Genomic DNA, 24,103 nt, shown 5'->3' with positions numbered 1-24,103 from the left:
TCCAATGACTTGTAGTGAGTCCAGTTGTGTGACCGTCACCATAGATGTTCTAACTTTAGAACATCTTCATCACTCCCCGGTTGCTTTTTACTCACTCTGGCAACCACAAATCTACTTACACATTTGCCTATTCTGGACATTTTGTATAAATGAAATCATAAATTATGTTAGCGTTATGGCTTTCATTTAGCATGATATTTTTAGCTTCATCCATGTTATAAAATGTGTAGGTACACATTTCTTTTTAAAGGTCAAATAATATTCTGTTGTATGGATATACCACATTGTTTATTCATTCCTTAGGCAGTGGCAGCTATTTGAGTTGCTTCCATGTTTTGACTATGAAGAATAATTTGCTATTATAAACATCGGTGGACACACTTTCTGCGAACATATGTTTATGTTTTGGGGAGTTTGTGCCTAGTAGTGGAATTTCTGGGTCATTAGGTAACTGCTCAATTTTTGGGGGACCTGGCAGAATCTTTGCCACAGCACTGCATCATTGTACTGTCCTATCGAGGTATGAAATTTCAAATGTTTTCATTTCCTAAACTATCTTTAAAAGGTTGTAAAACTTGGTTTAAATGATTTAGTTCTGTGTTTTGTTTTGCACAGACGTAATAAAATAAGCTTGGCATTGCCACATGTGAAAAATGAATTATTGTATCTTCTAATGCTGGTATAGTTCTTAGTTTTTTTTAAAAAAAAATGGTTTACATCATTAGATTTGTTTTAGGGGATATATAGGCTCAAACCTCTACAAATGTATGTTTTCACACCACACCCACCACCAGAGCCCCAACAATCCTCCACGGTGGCCCCTGGACCCCTGCCCCCATCTTCCCGCTCCCCTTCTGGTTGCCTCAGGTTTGCAATCAAATGTCAAGAGTTTTTAGTTTAGTCTGACCCTTTGTTTAGTTTTTCTGTATCCCTCCTGATAGCGAAGCCATTCAGTAATTGTCTTTAAAATAAACTATGTGAATAGTAAGCTGCATAATACGACCTCTGCGATCTGTGATGCAGATTATATTTCTATTCAACCCTGACATCTGCGCCTCCTGCTATCTGCCTGACACGGCCATGTAGACATGGGGCTGATGCTCAGACAGACGTGGCAGGGCTGGAGAGACGGCTCTGGGCTCAGCCGCCCTGCCGCCCCTCCTCCGCGGTGCAGCGCCCGGGGAACTACATCTCCCAGCACGCCCCCTCCTGGGTTGGCGTTGGCAGATAGGAATGTGGGGGAAATTTGGAGACAGAAGGGAGCCGGGATCTTTTATTCCCCGGAGGTGGTGACAGCCAGATGCTGATCAGATGTGAGTGCCCGCGGCTTCCCCGCCAGCTCCGAGGAGCCCCCGCTTCGGGCTGCAAGTCCCGGCGCCTGCTGCTCGCCTCGCTGAGCCCCTCTCGAGCTCCGACGTGGCGGCAGCCCCGGTGTGCAATGAGACCCTCACGCCCAGAAGACCAGAGTGACTCGTGTGTTCCTGAATAAGACACACGTATGTGAGGGCAGAGGTACCACTTATCGTTTATTATATTTAAAATAAGCGGGGGAGGGGGCGGAGAGAGAGGCTGTGGTGTGTCTAGAGGCTGTTTTTTCGACAATGGGGCATTTGTTTGGAGCAAACGGAAATCCTGTCTTGCTGTCCTGAATTTTTCATTAACATTGCACGAAGATTGAAAAGAAAGAACCAAGAAAGTATCGTGGGAAGCTCGAGTAAACACCATTTCATAATGTCTGTCAAACAGACGCCTCATGATTTAGGACTCGCGTCATGTTGGCATTCGATTATTTTTATTATTTTGGCTATTCCGAGTAATCCTGAAAAGAGCGACTTTGTTTTTTTAATATTAGTTCCTTTAGATAGATTCCCAAAAGTGATGTTTCTGATTCAAAGAAAATAAATATTATTAAAGATTACTGCTACACATTGTTTGATTGGTTTCTAGAAATAGAGCGATTTACACTTCTACCTGTAGTTACCAGAATTACTCTTGCCACCCTGTGACTGCCATCAAATACTATAATGCAAGAAAGGAGTTTGCTATTTGATGGGTTGACCTTGAGTTTTGCTTCTTATTCATTTGTGGATTAGCCATTTGGGTTCTCCTCTCCCTTCCTAACTTCCCTACTCCCGCATCTTTCTTTTCCTTTTTTACTTCCTTCCCTCTTTTTTCTTTCCTGCTCTTTCCCTCCCTCCACCCTTTCTGCCTGTCTAGAACTCACATATCTTACATGTAAATTTGTGAAATACTATGTTTTTATAAATTCTCCCACCTTTCTGTTGCATTGATTATACTTACATTTTATTACATATCTAAATATTTTTATGTAGCAAAAACCTGTTTCTTTGGAGTTCCTGAAATTGCTTTTAATATTAAGAGGTTTATTTGCCAATCAGCAATCAGATAAATAGTGACATCTATTTTCTCTTACTTATGTTAACTTATGACTTGTTTTTATGCAGTAACTCTAACCTTAACATTTGGGAGGATATATAAGAGAAGATCTAACTTAATTTTCCCTCAAAATAACCAGTTGCTTGAGCACCTTTTAGATAAATCCTATCTTTATGGAATTAAATTTTTAGATCCTAAATGTGACTATTTTTAATAAAGACATGCTTGTTGAAAAAAGTTCAAATACCTCAGAAAGACAGAGAAAGTGAAAGAATCCCCTGTAGAGATTATCACTGCTGATGAGTACATGAATTATTTAGCTTTTTAAATTGAGGTGTAGTTTACAAAAGTAATATGCATAGATTTTAAGAGTACCATGTGGTGATTTTTGACAAAATATACACTCATATAACCACCATTCAATAAAGATAGAAACATTCCTGCACCCAGAAAGTTTCCTCTTGCCCCTTACCAGTTAACATTCATTTCCCCAGAAGGAACTATTTTAATTTCAGTCTCTATAGATTAATTTGAACAGTTTTTGAACTTCATATCAATGAAATCATAAATACAAATGCATCTATGACAGGCTTCTTTTACTCTACAGAATTCTTTTGAGATTTATCCATGTTGTTCTGTATATTAGCAGTTTTTCCTACCTATGATCAAAATGTGGATAAAACACAATTCATTTGTCCAATCACTTATTGATGAGCATTTGCTTTCTTTCCAATTTGGAGCTATGTCAAATAAATCTGCTAAGAACATTCTGGTACAAGCCCTTTTGTGGATAGTCCTAGAGGTAGAATTACTGGATTATAGGATACGTGTCACTTTAACTCTATAAGAAACTGACACGATTTTCCAAAGTAGTTGTACCAGTTAACCACCCATCATTGGGGACAGCTGTTCAGCCTTCTCTCTAACACTTGGTATTATCTTTTGTGTGTGATCTTAATTTTAATAGTTACTTTAATTGGTACAATCACAAAAGTTATAAGTATAGTACATTTTTTTCCTTCACCATTTTAGAACAAGTTGCCAACCTCATGCCCCATCGCTCCTTAATCATTTAGCATTTCATACAAACAAGGACATTCTCCCATGTAACCATCAAAATTAAGAGCTTAATTTTTTATGCATTATAACCATCTAATCCTCAGGGACCATTCGAGGTTTAGCCATCATCCCAATAATTATCTTTCTAATAAAAGCTCCAGTTCAAAAGTATATTTGCATTACTTATCAAATTTCTTTAATCTTCATCAAGTTGTAACTGCTCTCAGGTTTCCTTTTTTTTTTTTTTTTTGAAGTTTTGAAGTTTCCAAGTCAATTGTCAGTACATTTGTGGCCCCAAACTGCAGTTCAATATTTCTTCATTCTCACATTCAGATTATACATTTTTGACAAGATTATCAGAGAAGCACATGGCTTTAATGTGTCTCTGAACTGATGATGGCCATTTGAACGACGTGATGTCTCGAAGACTTCTCCACTATAAAGTCACTCTTTTTCCTTTGCAATTAATACTTTTGTGAAGTACTCTGATATTAGGTAGCTGTTCTCTTCCTTCTCATACTTTCAACTTGTTCATTTATTAATTTATATCTGTATGAACTAGTGGTTTCCTGTGTTCTTTGGTGGTTAGTCATCTGTTACTATCATTATTTATTTTGATACTCAAATAGTCCCAGATTAGGCGCTATAAGCTGGCTTTTGTGTCTTTGTCACACATCCCTATCATTCTTGGAACTATTCTTAGCTTTTTGGTGCAAGAATATCCAGGAATAGGGCCTCCCGGGTGGCGCAAGGGGTTAAGAAGCAACCTATGAAGCTACCCACAGCCACTGCAGCACAAGTTCGATCCCTGGCCAGGGAGTTGGCCCATATGGCGCAGCAGACCTCTCCTGACTTGCCGGTTGCTCCCCTCAGCAGTGTATTTCAGTCCCTCTGCCTGTTCTGTTCCCCACTCTGTTGCTGGTGGATCCTCTCACCCCCCACATCTCTGGCCTATACCCCAGCTCTTGTATGCATACATAAATAAATCTTAAAAAAAAAAAAAAAGAGAGAATATCCAGGATCACCATTTAGTTTTTCTGCCTGGAATCAGTCATTTCTCCAAGGAGACTTAATTTTCTTTTAGTGGAGAATGGTATTTAGAAACCAAGATTCAGGCATTTGTTGTACTCATTGTTTTATCACTGCTCCCATTGCTTGTCTTGGGAGAGAATTTGGGAGAATATATGGATGGACACACACCACATACATTTATAGTGAGGCTTATTTCCACACTGCTCTACATGTATTAAAAAGCATGGGATTACACCAGTACTTCCAATTCCAAGCCAACTCATAGGGTTTACTTTAGCTTTCTCCCTTTCCATATTTGTAACTCCTTTCTCTGACATACATTGTCCTTATTAAATTTACTTATTTGATCAATACGCTGAATGTATCCAATCTTCCATGTCTTCTGCCACTCCCTCTCGAGTGTGTCATCTGCCTCATCATGCTTACTCTCTGACTTTCCACTCAAGATCACCTCTCTACCAGGACACCTCCTCTCCTTGCTTCTGAAATCCTGCATTGGGATGCCCCCCTTAGTTCACATAAGCTCTGCCTTTCCATGCTGGGTCACCCTCACATGGACATCCTTCTCACTGAGCCCAGGCTTCAATTTCTCATGTAAAACTAACTCCCTATGGATTCTGTTCTTCCTTTTCAAGATCCCATACATCCCACCAGGCTTCCCTTCGTGTGAGCACATGTCTCACTCCCTTATACTCTCAATGCCCAGTTGGACTGTCCCTTAACAGGCTGCCCCCTCACTCTACGTGCACCTTGATATACTACTGTTCTAGCCCATTGTGGCTGCCCCACCCCCTAAATCTCTATCATATGACACCTTGCTCTGTTCCACATAATGGCTTTAGGTCCAAATCATTTAGGAAGGGAATGGAAGTGGAAAGGGAAAGAGGAAGGGGTAAAACTATTGTCAATCCCTTAAATTTTAGTTATTCTGAAGGGTATGGTATCTCATTATGGTTTTAATTTGCTTATCTCTGATGACAGATGATATAGAGCTTCTTTCACGTGCTCACTAGTCATCTGTACATTTTTTGGTCAAATGTCTATTCTAGGGTTTTGCCCATTCATAAAGTTGTTTGTCTTTGCCTTATTGATCTGTAGAAGTTCTTCATATATCCTGGATCCAACTCCTTTTAAAATGTATATATTGAGAATATGTTCAACCACTCTGACTTGTCTTTTAATTGTAATGTTGTTAATTATCACAAATGTTTGTTTATTTATACATACAAGAGCTGGGGTCTAGGCCACTGTTGGGGGGGTGGGGGTGATGAGAGGATTCATGAGTGAAGAGTGACAGAGTGAGGAGCAGAATAGGTGGATCTACTGAAATACATTGCTGAAGGGAGCAGCCTGCAAGTCAGGAGAGGTCTGCTGCGCCATGTGGGTCACCTCCCTGGCTGGGGATTGAACTCATGCTTTAGAGGCTGATAGCTTGATAGCACTGATATTTTAATCCCTGTGCCACCAGGGAGGCCCACAAATTTTTACTTTTTATGAAGTGCAATGAATTTTAAATTTTATGGCTAGCATTTTCTGTGTTCCACTTGAAATATTTGCCTACCTCAGATTCATGAAGATAGGTTTAGACTTCATAGGTAGGTCTCTGATCCATCTCAAATTCATTTTTGTCTATGCTATGAGGAAAAAAAGGCCAACATTACTTCTTCCATACAGATATCCAGTTGCACCAAAGATCTTTTTTGTTGAATAAGATCTTTACTTCCTCATGAATAACTTTGGATATTTTGTCAAAAATCAATTACCTTATACATGTGGATTTATTTCTGTACTGTTTTGTTCAATGATCTGTATTCTACCAATAGTCCCTTTGTTTTTGGTAGAATGTGATTGTGGTAGCATTATAATCAGTTGGTATAAATCTTCCAGTTTGGTTCTTATTTTTTAAGATTGTTTTTGCTAGAGTCTGGGTTTTCTTATACATTTTATAATTAGCTTGTTGGCTAGCTACAAAAGATGCTACTTGGGATTTTTATTACAATTGTGTTGAATCTATAGGTCAAGTTAAGGAATATTACCACCTTAATAATAAGTTTTCGATACCATGAACATTATAAATCTCCATTCATTTAGGTCTCTGTTAAATTTTCTTATGGTGGTTTATAAAGTGATTTATAGTTTGCAGTATGTCTTGCAAATCTTTTGTCAAATTTTCAAATATTTTGCTTTTGAATGTTATCATAAGTGGCATATCTGCAAGTTCATTTTTTTATAGTTTATTGGCAGCATATACAACACAGCTGATTTTTTCAGTTTTAATATTTCTTTAATAGATTTTGAAAGTTACTTTCACCTTTTTCAATCTGTTTACCTGTTTCTTTTGTTTTATCACACTGGCTAAGATTTCCAATACAATGTCAAATAGTGATAGTAAAGATCCTTGACTATTCTGATTTTTTTTAAACAAAGAACTTTTTTTATTTTTATTTTTGTGTGTAGAAGAACTGGGGTATAGGCCAGAGGTACGGGGATGAGAGGATTCACCAGAGACAGAATGGGGAGCAGAATAGGTGGATTTATTGAAATATACTGCTAAGAGGAGCAGTGGGCAAAACAGGAGAGGTCTGCTGCACCTTATGTGGGTTAGCTTCCCTGGCTGGGATCGAACTTAGGCCCCATGGGTGATAGTGGTGAAACTTAACCCCTGTGCCCCCAGGGAGGTCTGCCTCTTCTGATTTTAAGGTACTATTTTTCAATATTTCACTACAGTTGTACATTGTTAGTTGTTGTATTTTCTTACATCCCCTCTGACAGATTGAGGAAGTCCCCTACCATCCCAATCTGAAATGTTTTAATTATGAACTGATGTTCATTTTCATCAAATACTTTTCTGAATCGACTGACAGGATATTTTCCCTTTTTACTTCATTATTATAGCAGATTTCATTGATTAACGTAATATTATATTGTTGTGCTACACTGAAATAGATTTGCTATTTTTTATTTAGGATCATTCTCCCTATGTTCATGAAAGATAGTGCTTTGTGATTTTCCTTTTTTGTGATATCCTTGTCATGTTTTATATCCAGGCTATGCTGACCTCACAAATATATTAGGAAATACTCTCTTATCCTCTATTTACTGAAAGAATTTGTGTAAAAATAGTATCTTTTCTTCATTAAATGTGATAGAATTCATCAATGAAATCATCTGTGCTTGGAATTTACTTTGTCAAAAGGTTTGTTATTAGAGCTACAATATAATAGACATAGGACTACTCAGATTTTCTATTTCTTCTTGATTACATTTTAGTAAATTGCATTTTTCAATGAATCTGTCCATTTATCTAAACGTTCATATTTGTTGGCATGATATTCATAATATCATCTCATTCTTAATATTGGTATTTTGTGTTTTCTCTGTTTCCTATTCAGTCTAATGTGGAAATACTCTGTTACAGATGTATATTCTACCTTATTGATTTCGGCTCTTATTTCATTATTCCTTTCCTTCTTTTTGCTTTGGGTTTTCTTTGAGGTTCTTTTTCTAACTTCTTGCATTGGAAGCTTTGATCACTGATTTACAACTATTCTTCTGCTCTAACATACATTTAGAACTATAAATTTAGTTCTAAATATTGCATTAGCAGTATCTAAAGTTTTGGTAATCTGAATTTTCATTATAATCATGTCAAAATATTGTATAATTTCCACTGTAATTACACCTCTGATCCATGGAATACTTTAAAAGTTTTTCCCTTAATTTCTAAATATGTTGAGATGTTAAAATTATAGTTCTGTAGTCAAATGCTCCCAAGGAAAAAAAGAGAAAAAGGAAAAATGAACTAAATTATAGTTCTGTTAGTGAGAACTAATTTAATTCTATGGTGGTCAGAAATACAATGTATAATACAATGTATGATTTAAATCTTTATATTTTATTGAAACTTGCTTTATGTACTAGAGTAGCATTTTATTTTATAAATACTACATGTGCATTTGTAAAATATGTATCTGTACTTTTTTGATGTAGTAATATATAAATACTAATTAGGTAAAATTGGCTGATAGTGTTGTCTAGATATTCTATATTTTAACTTTCTGATTGTTCTATAAATTACTGCAAAAGCTGTGCTGAATTCTCAAAAATGATTGTAGACTTGTCTATGTTTTTATTCTGTCAGTTACTGCTTTATGCATTTTATAATAGATAGTATGAGGTTTCTCAGAGTACATATAAATTTAGCATTGTTGTTGCTTTCTGTTGAATTAACTCCTCTAGCAGTATGGAATTTCTCATTTTATTTCAGGTAATATCTTCTTGTCTTACAGTCTACTTTATCTGATTTTAATATAGTCAGATTTGCTTTCTTTGGTTAGTTGTTTAACATATATGACACATCCTTTCACACTAAATTTGTGTTTTCCTATTTTGGCACATCCTTATAAGCAGCAAACACTTGGTCTTAAAAACACTTCTTGGCCTCCCTGGTGGCACAAGGGGTAAAGACACAACCTATGAAGCTACCCGCAGCCACTGCAGCACAAGTTTGATCTCTGGTCAGGGAGATACCCACATGCCACAGCAGACCTCTCCTGACTCATCCGCTGCTCCCTTCAGCAGTGTATTTCGGTCAATCTGCCTGTTCTGTTCCCCACTCTGTCTCTGGTGAATCCTCTCACCCCCCCACACACACCTCTGGCCTATACCCCAGTTCTTGTATGCATACATAAATAAATCTTTAAAAAAAGAAAACAGTGAACTAAATAAATAAAACAAAAGTAAGCTTGTAAAAATAAATAGATTAATTAAAAACAATCTTCTAACAATACATGTTTCTTAACCAGGTGTTATGTTCCTTTGTGCTTACTCTATTTATGGGATAATTAAATTGGGGATAAGTCTATTATCTAGCTATTTGTTTTCTATTTTTCCAATTTGTTCTTTCCTTATTCCCTCATGCCTTATTTTTATTCATCAAAAATTTTAATATTCCATTTTATCTTCTATATTTTTCCTTTTACTATCAGTCATTTAGCAGTTAATCATAGAACTTACAAAATATATTCTTAATACATTATACCTGTGATTGTCAAAAATAATGTAAGAATCTTACAATGGTTTATTTACAGTTACCTCTACACACACACACACACACACACACATATATATATATATATATATTTTTTTTTTTAAAGAGAAAGGAAAGGAAGGGCACCACAGTCTAGCCGTTTATTTATTTATTTTTTAAAGATTTATTTATTTATTTATACATGCACTGGGTACAGTCAGAAGCGCGGGAGGGTGAGAGAATTCACCAGAGCCAGAGCGGGGAGCAGAACAGGCAGAAGGACCGAAGTACAGTGCTGAGGGGAGCAGCGGGTGGTAGGAGTGGTCTGCGCGCCATGTGGGACCCTCCTCTGGTGGCCGGGGAGCAGCTGGGGATCGAACCAGAGCCGCAGAGGCTGCGGGCAGCTTCACAACCCGGCGCTCAGCCCAGTGCTCAACCGCTGTGCTACCGGGAGAGTCCCCGCTACATATATTTTTATTCCTTATACATATGTTATCTACTTTCTGTTATACACCCCACAAATGTTTGTTATGATTATTATTTTAATACTTATTTACTTAGTATGATGTAGGGTCATTTCCCTTCAACTTGAATAAGTTCCTTTAGGATTTATTTATGCTAGGAATGTAATTTTGCAGCTCTATTTGTCTGAGAACCTTTATTTTTAACTTTCATACTTGAAGCACTTTTTTGGTATAGAATTTTAGGTTGGCAGATTGTTGTTAACTTTTCCTTTTGATAGTTTAAACATGTTACGCCATTGTCTTTCAGCTTCTATAAAATGTTAAGATATCAACTATCATATTTATTAATTCCCTAGGAAATAGTGGATTTTTTTTTCTGACTACCTTTAAGATTTTCTTTAATCTTAAGTTTTCAGAAGTTTAGCTATGGTGTGCTTTAGTGTATATTTCCTTTATTATCCTAGTAAAGCTTTTTCAGTCTGTGAGTTTTATCATCCATAAGATTAGGAAAATTCTCAGAAGTCATTCCTCAAATATTACTTATGTCCTTCACTCTTGCCTCTTTTTATGGCACTCCAATTAGATATATGTTAGACCTTTTACTGTGCCTCACATCTCTCTCATACTTTATTTTTCATTCTTACTTTTTTTACTATGTTAAAATTATTACTATGTTAAAATTATCTTGAGTCTAGACTGGTGCTGTAACCATTCAAATAATTCTTAATTGCAGATATTTCAACTTCATCTCTACAATGCCCATTTAGTTCCTATTCATAGATTCAGACAATCTGCTTAAATATTTTTCATCTCTTTCCCCCATCCTTTCCTCAACAATATACTAATCATACTTATTTTGAAGTTTTTCTCTATTAACTATAATATCTGAATCATCTCTGGATCTGCTTCTTTTATTGTTTTATCTCATGGTGATTTTTTCTTTGCATGTCCAGTGGGTTTTTTGTTTGTTTTGTTTTGTGTCTGTTGGTTAATATAGTGGTTAATACAGTGAAAAGGCTCTAGATTATATTGTCTTCCTCTAAGTGTTGAATCTTACTCTTGCAGAAATTGTCCATTTAACTTTAGTCCTTACTCTTATTAGTAATACTGCCTAACCTCCCTCCCATGTCTCCCCATTATACAACCTCTGAAATCTTTTCAGTTCTCAGTCTCCCAGAAACTGTTCTTTGCTAGGTGTCCTGGATTCTTACCCTGCTCAGATACATCTTAATAGGGAACTTTTATGCAATTTTAGAGGGCTTGTTCTATGCAGCTCCCTTCTTGAAAGGACCTTGCTGTCCAAATTCAGATGTATTAGCAGACCTGAACTCTTGTTACTAATATCCTTTTCCCAGAGACACTGCTACTCTCTCCTTCAGCTTTATATTTCCTCTTCTGGGGTGAATGTGAGGCTGACCTCACATGCTTCCCTTTTCTGAAGGATAATAATCCTGACTTGGTTGCTGTCCAGTATCTGTAATTGTTGTTTTGCAGCAGGAAGGGTACTCTAATGTCAAGTACTTAATCATAACTAAAGCTGGAAGTCAAGTGATTCTTTTTTAAAAGGAATGAATTTAAGGAAATGTTATGTTTTTTTCATCTTTAGTTGTAGTACAAGACTAACATAAAGAGCCTCCCACTAAATGCATGAAATTCAAATTCCAAATTGAAAGTCCTGGAATTTTATAGGGTTCTGTTTTTTATTTTCATGTCTTCCATAAAATAGTTAAAAGTTTAATAGACTATACTTATGCTACTCTTTGCTAAATTTTCTATTCATGTAACTAGAGTAAAATGATAATATTTACATATTGACTTTCATATTTCTTGAGCATTAAGAAAAATTAAGTTAGCTTTGAGTCAAAGAGAAAACATGCAAGTACTCAGATTTTCAACTTAAGAGTGAAAGTTATCATCTCATTCCTTGTTTTTGATGACCATTATTTCCAATGTTACTGAGATATAATTAACATGTAACATTGTATTAGTTTTAGGTGTGCAACATAATTTGATATATTTATTGTGAAATGGTTACCATTACAAGTTTAGTTTAATCCATCACCTCACATAGTTAAATTTCTATCATGTGAGAAGTTTTAAGATTTACTCTCTTAACAACTTTCAACTGTATAATATAGCACTAACATTAGTCCCCATGCTGTACTTGTCATCCCCAGAACTTATAACTAAGTTTGTACCTTCTGATCACCTTTAACCATTTCACTCCTCCCTACCTATCTCATTTAGCATAATGCTTTCAAATTCCATCCATGTCACAGATGGCAGAATTTCCTTCTTTTTGGATAATATTCATGTGTGTGTGCATTGAATAATTAGCTGTCTGCCATAATGTGCATTAAATCGTCTGAGCAAAAGTTAAATTCCAATAAATAAAACACTCAATCATGAAGAACATTTTACGTATCAATGAACAGAATCTTGAGTTCAGTGTCTTTGGAGAGATGTTATTGCCATTTATAAGAAACATCTCTTCATGTAGCCATTAAACCATGTTTTAATAGTTGTAAAGATAAAACTAGAAAACAGACGAATTTCTATAACATTATTCAGAGTCTTTGCAAGGGTACTATTTGCTTTTTGAAGCTGAAAAGCAATCTAAGCCAAGTGACCTGAAATGATGGGGGGCAAGAGGAAAGAGGACAATATCCCAGGATTAATATGTTTTCTATAAGCAGATCCTTTATGACCTTCCTCTTTGTTCCCAGGAATATGGGCCTGTGTGATGTGTTTGTGGTGTTTGCATTTCTTTCACCATCAGCATTTTTACTTCAAAATTGTCCTTAAAGTGACTGCATCCTTTTACTAATCCTTACTGAGCCTGTGACCACTTACCTACTTTCAATGAATTTTTACACAGGTCTCTTACCCTTTAGCTTTAATTCTGCACTTGAGCCTGAACATGTGCTCAAAATAGTAGAGAGGAACCCATTAGCAGTAATACATCACGATTCAGTATCTTACATCACTTGATATCCAAGATTTCTGCATTTCTTCATGAAATACAATGTGTAGATTATTCTTTTTAGTGCATCCCTTTAGACTGAATTCCTTGTATTTAAAATCAAATCTCCCTCCTGGGGATCCTTTTCAAAGTCTTAAATTTATCACCAGTTCTGCTTTGCTAAGTATTTCATTGACACCAACAATAATACACTGTTTCTTTTGGCCTAGGATTTGAAAAAGGAAGGGCTGAAAGGAAGTTATAAATTTCAGCTATTAGCTCTGTTTTTGGTTGATCCGAAGTAGATGATGCATCTTGTCTTAGTCCACTGTGCAGCTGCTTAACAAAACACTGCAGATTGGGTGGTTTATATAAACAAAACATGTATTTTTCACAGTTCTGGAGGCTAGACGTCTGAGATCAGGTGCCAGCATGATCAGATGAAGGCCCAGTTGCAGATTCCTTGCTGTGTCCTCACCTGGCAGAAAGGCTAGGGGGCATTGTGAGGCCTCTTTAGGAAGGGCACTAATCTCAACCTTGAGGACTCCACCCTGATCCCAGTCACTCAGAGGAGTAAGATTTCAGCACGTGAATTGGGGAAGTAGGGAGGTTCAGACACTGAGACCACAGCAAATCTGTTCCTAGTAATTAGTAGGGAGTGGAGAATAGCTAAAACAAGGGTAATCTGGATCATTGGCAACCTTCAGAGTATTGTTTAATCAGAACACTTTGGTGGGTTTTACTTTTGGGGATCTATTCATCAGAAGACTCTCTGGGCAGAATCCCAAAGTGGATGGGAGAGAGGGCCACACATCCCACTGTAGAGGTTAACGGAAGCAGGTAATCTCCCTTGACCACGTTCTTGCCAAGCTTGGGCTTTGAGCTTTCAGGGAGTGATGCAAAAATGGAAACTCCTGAGAAATCCTTTATAGCAAGGAAGGGGTGCAGAGTCCACAGTATAGGGATGACTTCCAAGGGGTGGGTTCCTTCCCATTTTGGTTGTGCTCCAGGCTGCCTGCTTCTGCTTCTTAATCCTTTCCTGGACCTTGTGCTCCTTTAGTTCTGTGATAGTCTTAAAAGCAATTACTTTCTATTTGCATTGGTCAGGGAAAGTTTCTGTTGACTGCAACCAAGAATTTTAACTAGTACAAACATTTTAAAAATCAGCTCTATATTTTCCATTAAAAACAACTTTTCCCTTATTGCAAAAAAAAAAAAACAAAACATTTATCAATGGAAAAACTTAAGACAATATAGACAAAACAACAACAAAACCACTTTAACACTATCATCCACAGAGCACCTTTGTAAAAAAAATTCTTAAACATTTTCTATTTATGAAAGTCTGGAAGAATGAATCTATTGTTTCTTTCTTTGGCTATTATAAAATGTGCTATGATAGTGTGAGTGGCATGCTTGTGACTTATCTTTGCACACTTGTATCCTGAATTTGCCTGCTATTTTGCTTCATCTATAGCATTACTCTCCATATGAACACAAATGTAGACATGAATTGGTCCAGACTAGTGAAAAGTATTTATCACAGTTCCTCACTTTAAATAAATAGATGTAGAGCTGAGGTAATTCTCACACACAAGAAAGCATATAAAATTGTCCCCATGATATAAAAATATTTCAGAATCATTTCTTGGGCCATAAAGCCAATCCAACAGTGGAAAGCATGTGTTCTGCTGTGTAACACTAACATAGCTATCTCATTTGGTCATGTGCAAATGAATACAATTTTTTTTTTAAAGAACTATTTTTTTTTTTTTAGATTTATTTATTTATACAAGCACTGAGGCACAGTCAGAAGCGCGGGACGGTGAGAGAATTCACCAGAGCCAGAGACGGGAACAGAACAGGCAGACTGACGAAATACACTGCTGAGGGGGGAGCAGCGGGCGCGGCGGGAGAAGTCTGTCACGCCATGTGGGACTCTCGCCAGTGGCCGGGGATCGAACCAGCGCTGCAGAGGCTGAGGGCAGCTTCACAGCCCAGCGCTCAACCGCTGCGCCACCAGGGGAGGCCCCTGAATGCAAATTTTTTATATCCAAGTTGTCAAGATTCAGAATTTCCAGAGAAAGTTTAGGGTATAGGTGTAATCTACTGAAAGAACCTTATATTTCAACTGGAAATGCATTTAAAAATAACTAATTATCTAGAATGCATTAAACTGATTTCTAATTTGAAGAGTTGTAGCATACATATACGTATATGTATGTATGAATATACATATATAGATATACACATATAGCATATACATATATAGATATTTTAAATAGTTACTTGTAGGAACTAATAACTGCCATTTACAAAGTAGATAATTTAAGAGGACAATTTTACTATTAAATTAACCTTAAATTTCTAAATTTAAAATTATACATACCACTTGCAAACAGTAAATATATTAAAAGTTCTTAGAAAGTCGGTCTCTAACTCTTATATCTTAAAAGATTTTCATACCTTTTGCTTCATAGGAGTAAACTTCAACCCCAGGTGGACTGAAAAAAATTAGTAGATTCTAAATTAAATGAATTTTTACTTTTTCAATCTAGATTGGCTTCCATCATAGTCTTATTCTATGGTTCTTCATTCCACTATTTGTCCTGAAGCCATCTACTTTCCCCCATTATTGCCATATTTAAGTACCAAAAGTAAGAACTTAAAGCTCTAGTTTTGTGTCTGTGACTGTTGAACAATCTTCCCTCTTATTTAAACCTCCAAATTATCTCTAAGAATTATATTAAGAATTCACTAAATTTCTAGTAATTTCCAAACGAGAACAGGTCTTAAGTTTTTTTTCCTTTTCAAAATAATCTTTAAGCTGATTTTAAGATTATTAATTTTAAAATCACATCACTAATTTCCTCTAAAATGCTTTTTTCATGACCAATGCATAGATAACTACCCAAACATTAAAAAAATTCAAAATTTTATTGACTATTATAATATGCAATAAATATGCATATATATAATAAATATACATATAAGAAAACAATTAAGAATAGTTAACTATACATTCTGGCACCAACATTGCTTTACTATTCAAATCAAAATGCAGTAGTCTTCACATTTGTTACCATGGACTTCAAAAGAATAATCTACATTTCTAAAAAGCTATTTATGTAGAAAGACAAAAGAGAAAATAATTAAGCTGGAGTGTTTCCATATTATTGTCTTTTGGGGTCCGGGCAGCAGAACCATGATACAGGTGAAGAAGTACCATGGGCAGTTTCCAGGAAATGTGATTCAAGCTAGTGAACAAAAAGTTGACCTGTGAATACATTAACTGGACTCAAAAAAAGGATGTTAACTACAGGGTCTCTGACTTCGGAGAGTGAACAAGGGCGATGAGCTAAAATGGCAGCATCAGTGTAGGTGATTTATAAAACAGTACTTTTCAACACATAGGAAGAGGCTGAGGACACCCATTGCTCCCGCCTTTTAGAGAGGATCGCTGTTCATTGTTTGGAATGGTTCTTTACTTGAAGACCATCTTTCTCCATAGGGGATCACGTCTTTTAACTGTATCTCATTTATTCTTCTCAGTGTGCATCAAATCCAGTTTCAGAGGTTATGACTATACCTTTCAAAGCCTAACTCCCTCTGCAGAATCACTGAGCAGTTAGCTCATCCAGTTCCTACTCCATATCAAACTCAGCTAAGATTCCTTGCTATTGGGCTTCTTACTATATTTGATAGGCAGAGCTATTCAAAGTATTTATTGACTACTACAATATGCAATAAAATGTAATTTAAGAAACAACTCTGTAAAATAAGGAACATGTCTTTAAATGTTTTAATTTTTTAAATATAGTATTATTTGGAAGTTTTGACATATAAGAATAAAGTTGTTCTATATTAGTGGGTGATTTCTAATCACCAATGACCATATATTAATGTTTTGTTTTAAAGTGGCATAGACAAATGACTGACATTTACTTGAACTATATTCTTATTTCCTTTCAATAAAAAAATCAAATTCTTATCAAAATCTTCTTGGCAAAAAATTACTAACAAATCCACTTAAAAAAGTGAGAGGAAATCTCTTCTTGCAAAGTATCTTGGAAAGACAGGAAGTATTCTATTAGTTACACACACTTTTTGGATGTTTTAACTTCTATAATGATTGGCATCCAGAGAAGCCTTCTTTCAATTTTCTAACAGCAGTAAAAAAAAATCTATTACCATTATGTACAAAGGTAAGGTGCTTCTAACAACAACTGGTAAATATTTTCTTAGTGATCAAGCTATACTTTTAAAAATTTTAACTTGTTTCTGAATGTTTTCTTTAATGAGAGCTTGGACTTCCAAGTCATCCTTTCCAGAGAAAGCAAGTTACTTTTTTTTCCTTCCTTTTTTTAAGCAGAGCTGGATGGGGAACATCTCCATTTTTGATAGGATGGTTTTTAAGGGATTTCTGCTCTGGAAAGGCATTATTCCAAGTCACACTGCTAGTGGTGTGGTCTTTATTGTGGTTAAAATTTTAAATTGAAGATGAGTACTTACCATCAAAGAGAACATAAACTTCAGGACTTTTATGTTACAAAGATTCTACACATATTGACATAATGTGCTTGTGATCAAGAACTCTATTTTGAAACAAGCTTAAATACCGTATCTAGAAATAAGTGACTGGCAAACAGGTAATTTGTGGCCCTTCTACATTTTACAGTGAAGCCAATAAAATCTTTTTAAAAGAATAAGTTCCAACTAGCAAACTCAGTAAGATTAGCAAAAACTGAGGACAACAGAAGTATCAGCTAAATCAAGCCAAATACATTACTCTATACTACTACATACTGCACTACAATGGTTTTCAATTTTTACTTTGTATTTCCCAGCAACTCAGAGAAAACATGATCACTTTTCAAATTCTACTTACTGTATCTCAAAGAATGTACTGAGTAAAATGCTCAGTTGCCGGATTTTGTGTTTGCAATCCATCAAGTTACAATATTAAGTTACTAGTTTCTTCCCCAGTGCAAGCATTCTGTGTGAGTGTTTTATTTACATTCTGTCACTTTTTATTTCCTCCTAAACTTTATATGTTCAAGAATGAAAACTGTATTGGTGTTATGTAACAGTATTTCAAATTTGCTACATACATATTGGTTTAATCTCTCCCTTGAACCTTTGTCCCTGAATAATAAATACAACATATCCAAAAAAAAGAAAAAGAAAAAGCTGTCTTGGAGTGAGCGTATGGAAGAAGAGCGTGGAAGCGTAGAAATAAAAGCACTGAAAAACAATTGTGTGGAAGGATAGATGTGTTTGTCCTCCTTGGCAACAACCACGGTGATTTATTAAGACATAGGAAGCCAACCTAGTACATGACAAGGTCCTGGGCCTGGCCATAAGTTGGCCACAAGGTGGGAATTAAGGCTTTCAGGTCTCGGTACGACGACTATGATTTCAAAACAAAACAAAAACAAACAAACAAACAAAAACCCCAAAGCAAGCAGAGCGAAAAACCTGGAGAAAGTGCTCCGAATAGAGCCACTTCGGCAATCTAATCTGAAGCTAATGACTCAGGTGGACGATTAGAATAAACTGTGCGCTGTTGTCTTTGACCGGGTCTGTAAGGTCCACACTCATGTTTGGCTCAGAAAACTAGGAGTTATTAGCATCTTCTTCTTCCACTTTTCAATATTCAACATATTCAGCAACCGGTCTTAATCCACGGTCTTCATTCATTTATTGACTAAGTAAGATCCCGGGTGCCTCTTGTGCTCCTTCCTTCCAGGCTGACCTCACATGACAGCAACTGAACTGCCCCTCCGAGGAGAGGGGTCGAGACCGCGAAGTCAGTCCCCCGACTGTGCACGCGTCTTGCTTTTATTTACTTATTTATTCGCCCGCCGACGACGGCAGCGGCTGGACGTGGCCGAGGCGGGAGGCGGGAGGCGAAGGGGCGCGCGGGGCCGTGAACCGCGGCCCGGGGTGGGCGCCGCGGCGGAGGTGGGGGGCAGCGGTCCCCCTCCCCCAGCCCCAGAAAACGACCAGCCCCTCCCCCGCCCTGCACCCCTGACCCCTCCCCCTCGCCCCTCCGCCTTTCATCCTCCCGCCCGCTGGGCCCCCCGACCTCGCGCGCCCGCCTCCTTCCGCGAGCCCGGCCGGGAGCTGCCCCCGGCGCGCGGAGGACCCGACCCGACCCCGCCGGCCGCGCCCCTCCCCCTCGGGTAACGCACCTGCGGCCCCGCCCCCGGCCAAACGCGGAGGCAACGGCGGGCTGGCGAGGCCCAGCGGCTCGGCCCCGGAGGCGCAGTCACCTTCCCTTCCCACGCCATTCCGCCCGCCCCCCTCGCGCGGCCGCCGAGCAGCAGCCGCGCTCCTCGGTCGCCCCGAAATCTAAAGGGGTCCGTCTCCGGCACCACAACCAAATGGCTGAGCCTCCCTGGCCGGCTGCGCAGCCCGCCCATTGGTCCCTTCCCCCCGCCGCCGCCCCCATTGGCTGTTGCCCGGAGACCCTCGGCGGCGATTGGCTGCAGCGGCTGCCGCTCACCCGCGGGGCCGCAGATCCCGCCCCCACGGCGATCAGGTTAGTGTGCGCCGCGGGTGCTGGGGGCTCGAGAACCGAGCGGAGCTGGTTGAGCCTTCAAAGTCCTAAAACGCGCGGCCGTGGGTTTGGGGTTTATTGATTGAATTCCGCCGGCGCGGGAGCCTCTGCAGCGAGAGAGCGCGAGAGATGGAGATGGACAAACGGATTCATTTAGAGCTGCGGAACAGGACGCCCTCTGAGGTGAGCATTTGCCAAAAATATCCCCGTCGGTCCATTCTCCGACTTTGTGTGTGTGTGTGTGCGCGTTGGAGGGGAGGCACTTTTTTTGAGGGTGGGGGGAGAGGCGCCCGGGAGGTGCGGGTTCGGGGGTCGGACTGCAAATGCATGGCCAGGCTGGGGGGTTGCAATGCCATCCGAGCAGGTTCCGGCGGCCGCCGCCGCTGCCCTTGGTGTGTGACTACCTGTGCGTGTGCTCCCGCGTGTGCGAGTGTGGGTGCGAGAGTGTGCGTGCGAGTGTGCACCCACCGGGGCCGGCGGGCGCACGCGCTGGGTCGGGGAGAAGGAGGCAGAATCACCCTCTGGGCTCGCTGCTCCCGTGACTCCGTCTGGGGGGAAGATGAACGAGGCAGGGGGAGGAGAGGGGCTGCCTCCTGGGCTGAACAACAAAAAAAAAGGGGGTTTCTGTGTTATAGATGGAGCCCCCCCTGCGCCCCCTCCCGCGCCGCCCCCCTCCCGCTCTCTCACTCGCACACACACAATAAGTTTTGGGCTTCGCGAGTCCGGTTTAGTTTCTGACAAATGTGGGCCGCGGCCCCCGGGGAGAGCGCGCGGGGAGGGGGCTGCCGCGGAGTTGGGAAGGGCTCGAGTTTAAAGTGCGTCTTCATTTCTTTGCAGTGATGAGGCGAGAGACGGGGGAGCCATATTTGTAACTTTGTAGTGTTCGTGAACGCGCCCTTTCTCTCCCTCCCTCCTTTCTCTGCCTCCCTGCGTCTCCTCTTTCTCCCTCACTCTTTCCACCCCACCTTCGGGCCAGATGCTGAGGTTCCTCCCGTTCCTTCCGAAGGGAGGATAAATGGGCAGAAGCGGGGGGGGGTGGGGTGGGGGGATTTTCGAACGGGCAGAGGCTCCGAGGCTCCCCGCGCCTCCCCACCTAGCGCGATCGCGGTTGCAAGTTACCCGAAGGCTGCGCCCCGGTCCCCCCTCGCCCCGACTCCTTCCGGCCCCCCGAGGATGCCAGCCTGGGCGCCCCGGGGTCCCTCGGCACGTCTTTCTCCGGGGTGGGCGCCTCGGCGGCCATTCGGCACCCGGCTAATAAACGGGCACCGGAAACTTTGGCAGGACGCGAGCTGCCCAGCGCTGGTGCCCGCGGTGGGTACCGGCCGCGTCCAGATTTCTGCGGGCTCCGCAGCCCCGCAGCCCGGGATGGGAGTTCGCCCGCTCGTCGCCGCTCTGGGTCGGGCAGCGGCGGGAGCAGGGCCGGGGGAAACTTGCCCGGTGGGCACCGGGAGAGGCCGCGACGGAAGCCCACCCCCGAGGAGGGGGAAGGTGAGGGTGGGTTACTCGGACGCTCGTTTTTATTCCTGTCTGCCTCTCGCTCTCCAAAGTGTTTTATGTGAGTTGGCGGCTCCGCGGCGGAGCCTCCGCGTCTGGGGCGGGGACGCCGGCCGAGTCCTCGCTGGCCCCTCGGAGGACCCGCGGGGCGCGGGCGCGAGGACACCCCCGCCCCCCGCCTCGAGGGCCGGCCCTGGAGTTTGGGGGGCACCGCGCGCCGACCTGACGCCCCTCTCGCCCCTCAAGCCCCGAATCCCTGGCGGAGGCAGGCCTCGCTTCCTCTTTTCTCTAGTTCTTCCCCTAAACCTGAGTGAGACTTTTGAAAACAAGATCCTTTTTGTGCCCCCCGCCCCCCCGCGCAGCTGTGGACTGGAGACGTGCGGCGCCTTATGGCGCGCAGGGCCGGGAGCGGGGCGGCGGGGGGAGGGAGCGAGGGGGCGCCCGCGGGAGCGGGCAGGAGTTCCGCCAACAATTTGCCGGCGGGCTGCCTTTCTCCGGCCGGCCGTGCCCGCGCCGGCCCCCCGGGCCCGAGGCCGGGGGGTCTGGGTGTGGTGGTGGGGGAGGGGGCGGGCGCCGCGGTCTTCCCGCGTACTTTCCGGAAGCCCCCCGCGCCGAGGGGGAAGGGCGCCCGCGGGGGGCCGGGGTCGCGGCGGGCGGGTGTGGGGGCGCGGCTCGCCGGGCCGGCCCCGTCCCCGCCGCCGGCCAACGGGGAGCGAGAGCCGAAGCGGGTCGAACCGGCTCTTTAAACTTCCCCGAGTGTGTGCTGGGGGAGGGGCGCGCGCCGCGCCGAACTGGGAGCGATTTCTCACGCTTCGCCCCCTCGCCGCGGAGTCTCGCTGCCCACACGCCTGCCCCCGGCCTCGAGGAGGGGTGGGGCGGAGGGGGCCCTCTCCGCACCTTTGGGGAGGGGGGGAGAACGCGAGATAATGGGGGACAAAAGGGGTGGGGGAGGAGGAACTGTTTTTTTTTTAAGCGGTCTGAAAACAAATAGCTCCGGGAGAGCGCCCCCTGCGCCCCTCCCCGCCGCGCTCCCCCCGGGGCCCCCACACACCCACCTTCGGAGCCTCTCCCAACTCTGATCCGGGGGCTGGTGGCCACGCCGCGACGCCGAAATAGGACGAGCAGCCATGTTTCCCGGGGCTCGCGCGGCCCGCCCCGCCCCTCCCCCACCGCGCTGCCGGCGCCGAGCGCGGGGCTCCGACTGCGGGCGCAGCGCTCCATGCGGCGCGGGGCGCGGGGCGCGGGCGAGCGCCGGGGTGGCGGGCCTCGTGCGCGCGGGCCGGGGCGCAGCGGCGCCGAGCTGGCCCCTGGGCGGGCCTTCGGCTTCCCGAGCTGCTTTGGAGCTCAAGGTGTTTTGCTTATTATTATTTTTTTAATAGCCAGGTCCGCGGAGGCCAAGCCCGGAGGGCGCCGAAGTGTTATCGGGGGGCCGTGGCGGCCACCAGGGCCCGACTCGCCTGTGGCACAACTGCCGGGCGCCGGGCTGCCATTTTGTCACCGTGGCTGTTGTCGCTGTGGGGGGGGGGAGCGGAGTCTTGCGCCATCGCCCCGACGGTCCTAGACGTGGAGGCGGCGAGCGGAGCCGGCTCTGGGGACCCCCACCCCTCCCCGGTTGTGCTCCGGGCCCTGACGTGGGTTCCTTCTCGAGTCAAAGGCAGGAGATTTTGCTCGAGCGTGGCCGTGGCCGATTCTTGCGGGGAGGGGGGCAGTGATCCTCTCGGCAAGCGCTCCCACCCATCGCGCTCCCTGCGCCCCCGCCCCTCTGCTCGCGCATTTTGCCCTTCCTCCTGCAAGCGTTTTAGCCGTTGTTAAATGGGGCCCTAAAGACGAACTCGATCGCCCTAGTGTTTGCTCTTTCGGCAGAGCTGAGAGAAGGGGGTGGAGGTAGAAAGGAAACAGGAGGTGTCTTGGCGGGGGGTGAGGGGGGTGCGCTCCAGACTAGCGGCCCTGACTGAATCCAAGGACAGCAGCCGCTTACCCGGGAGGGACGAGTTGTCGAGGCGTTGGGGAAACGCCCTCTGGGGCTGGGCTCTCCTGGAAGGTAGGTCGCGCTCCGGGTTTCAGGTGGGTGTTGCAGCGCCCTGCGGGCTTCTGGGGGGAGGACCCCCCCCCCTTGCTCTTCCTCTGCTCCTCCCCTTTTAATTTTTTCCTAGGGGAAGACAACTCCAGTAGTAAATGTAACCCGAAACGGAAAAGAGAAGGGAATTAAGCTTCGCTTTTTTAAAAAAAAAAGTAAATGATGTCTTTCTGCCGACCGCATTTCTCTGGCTGCTGAGCGAGGCAAGGTGTCCCGCCACATGCATCTCTGGGACTTTTTAAAAGCTGACATCAACGCTTGTTAAGCCTGTTACTGGTTAAACTGTGGTGTCTGCGTGGAGACTAGTTTTCATGGCAGTGCCCGCAAAGGCTGCCCAGGGAGCCAGGTTTAACTTTGACCTTTGGAATACATCGCATGATGTTTTCCAGACTGACTGCCTAATTGGGTTCAAGCAGCCAGATATTAACTCCAGTTTATGCAAGCCAACAGGGATCCACAGGCAGAAAATGGTGCATGGGCCTCTGTAGAGCCACGGACAGTTGTGGTTTTGTTTTTGTTTTTTTTCTGGATTGCTGCTGCAGACGGTAGTTTAGAGTCTGAGGACTCGGGATAGGCAAGTTGGACTCACAGGGACCACCTGAGTTTGAATTCCCCTTGCCACAAGTAGTTAAGATATGTTAACCTGCTTCTGATCTCAGGCAGGTTAACTTAACCTACCTGTGAACATTGGTTTCCTCACCTCTAAAACGGGAATAATAATCCTGTGTAATGAGTAAGTGACAAAACTGGCTTGATGGGGCCCTCAGGTGCTTAGTATATAATAGTGTTATTCTCTGAGAGATATAGCGGTGCATTGAAGCTCAGGTTTGAGCTTCTCTACTGTTGAAAATAAGAACAATTACTAATAGCTGATACAGAGCACCCATGCTATGCGAGGACCAGTTGTAAATGGATTATACATACCAATTAATTTAGGTCCTATTATTATCCTCATATTACACCCAAGGAAAAGGAGGATTAGAGAGGTTAGCAGAGCCAGTCTGAATGCTCTGCCTCTACCCTCTAC

The 24,103-nt window shown here is 42.6% G+C and overlaps 2 protein-coding genes across 7 annotated transcripts in view; one reads left to right on the top strand and one right to left on the bottom strand.

Annotated features, from left to right (window-relative positions):
• Positions 1 to 5,949: 5,949 nt before the first annotated feature.
• LOC129144781 (uncharacterized) lies at positions 5,950 to 22,141 on the bottom strand. 3 transcript variants are annotated; one of them, XR_008549373.1, is made up of 2 exons: positions 22,055 to 22,141; positions 5,950 to 6,122 (listed from the first exon to the last, which is right to left on the bottom strand). XR_008549373.1 is itself a non-coding variant. In XM_054688390.1 (2 exons), exons 1-2 carry the CDS (start codon positions 22,126 to 22,128, stop codon positions 19,659 to 19,661), a joined length of 519 nt encoding a protein of 172 aa, XP_054544365.1. In that variant the 5' UTR covers positions 22,129 to 22,141; the 3' UTR covers positions 19,449 to 19,658. The 3 variants fall into 3 exon arrangements, 1 of the variants encoding a protein (XP_054544365.1); XR_008549372.1 differs by lacking the exon at positions 5,950 to 6,122 and adding an exon at positions 15,341 to 15,447; XM_054688390.1 differs by lacking the exon at positions 5,950 to 6,122 and adding an exon at positions 19,449 to 20,103.
• Positions 19,473 to 24,103, top strand: part of ANP32A (acidic nuclear phosphoprotein 32 family member A) — a 35,429-nt gene continuing 30,798 nt past the window's right edge. For 3 of the 4 annotated variants that reach the window (XM_037502801.2, XM_054688376.1, XM_054688386.1), the window contains exon 1: positions 20,833 to 20,993. In XM_037502801.2, the coding sequence (XP_037358698.1) occupies positions 20,871 to 20,993 (123 nt within the window). In that variant the 5' untranslated portion in view covers positions 20,833 to 20,870. Of the gene's footprint in view, positions 19,689 to 20,832; positions 20,994 to 24,103 lie in introns of those variants that run through there. The other variant, XM_037502802.2, reaches the window with a different exon arrangement.

The sequence above is a fragment of the Talpa occidentalis genome, unplaced genomic scaffold (genome assembly GCF_014898055.3).
Source record: "Talpa occidentalis isolate TD23 unplaced genomic scaffold, MPIMG_talOcc4v2.1 talOcc4.11, whole genome shotgun sequence".
NCBI classification, from domain to species: Eukaryota; Metazoa; Chordata; class Mammalia; order Eulipotyphla; family Talpidae; genus Talpa; species Talpa occidentalis.
Note: the sequence above shows the minus strand (reverse complement) of the source record. Positions and strands in the feature narration are given on the sequence as shown.

Bases quoted from the DNA above. Each gene is read 5' to 3' on its own strand.
- LOC129144781 (XM_054688390.1), bottom strand. From the start codon at position 22,128: ATGGCTGCTCGTCCTATTTCGGCGTCGCGGCGTGGCCACCAGCCCCCG. The intron at 20,104-22,054 runs GTGGGTGTGTGG...TTTGTTGTTCAG, and splicing joins AGTTGGGAGAGGCTCCGAAG to CCCAGGAGGCAGCCCCTCTC.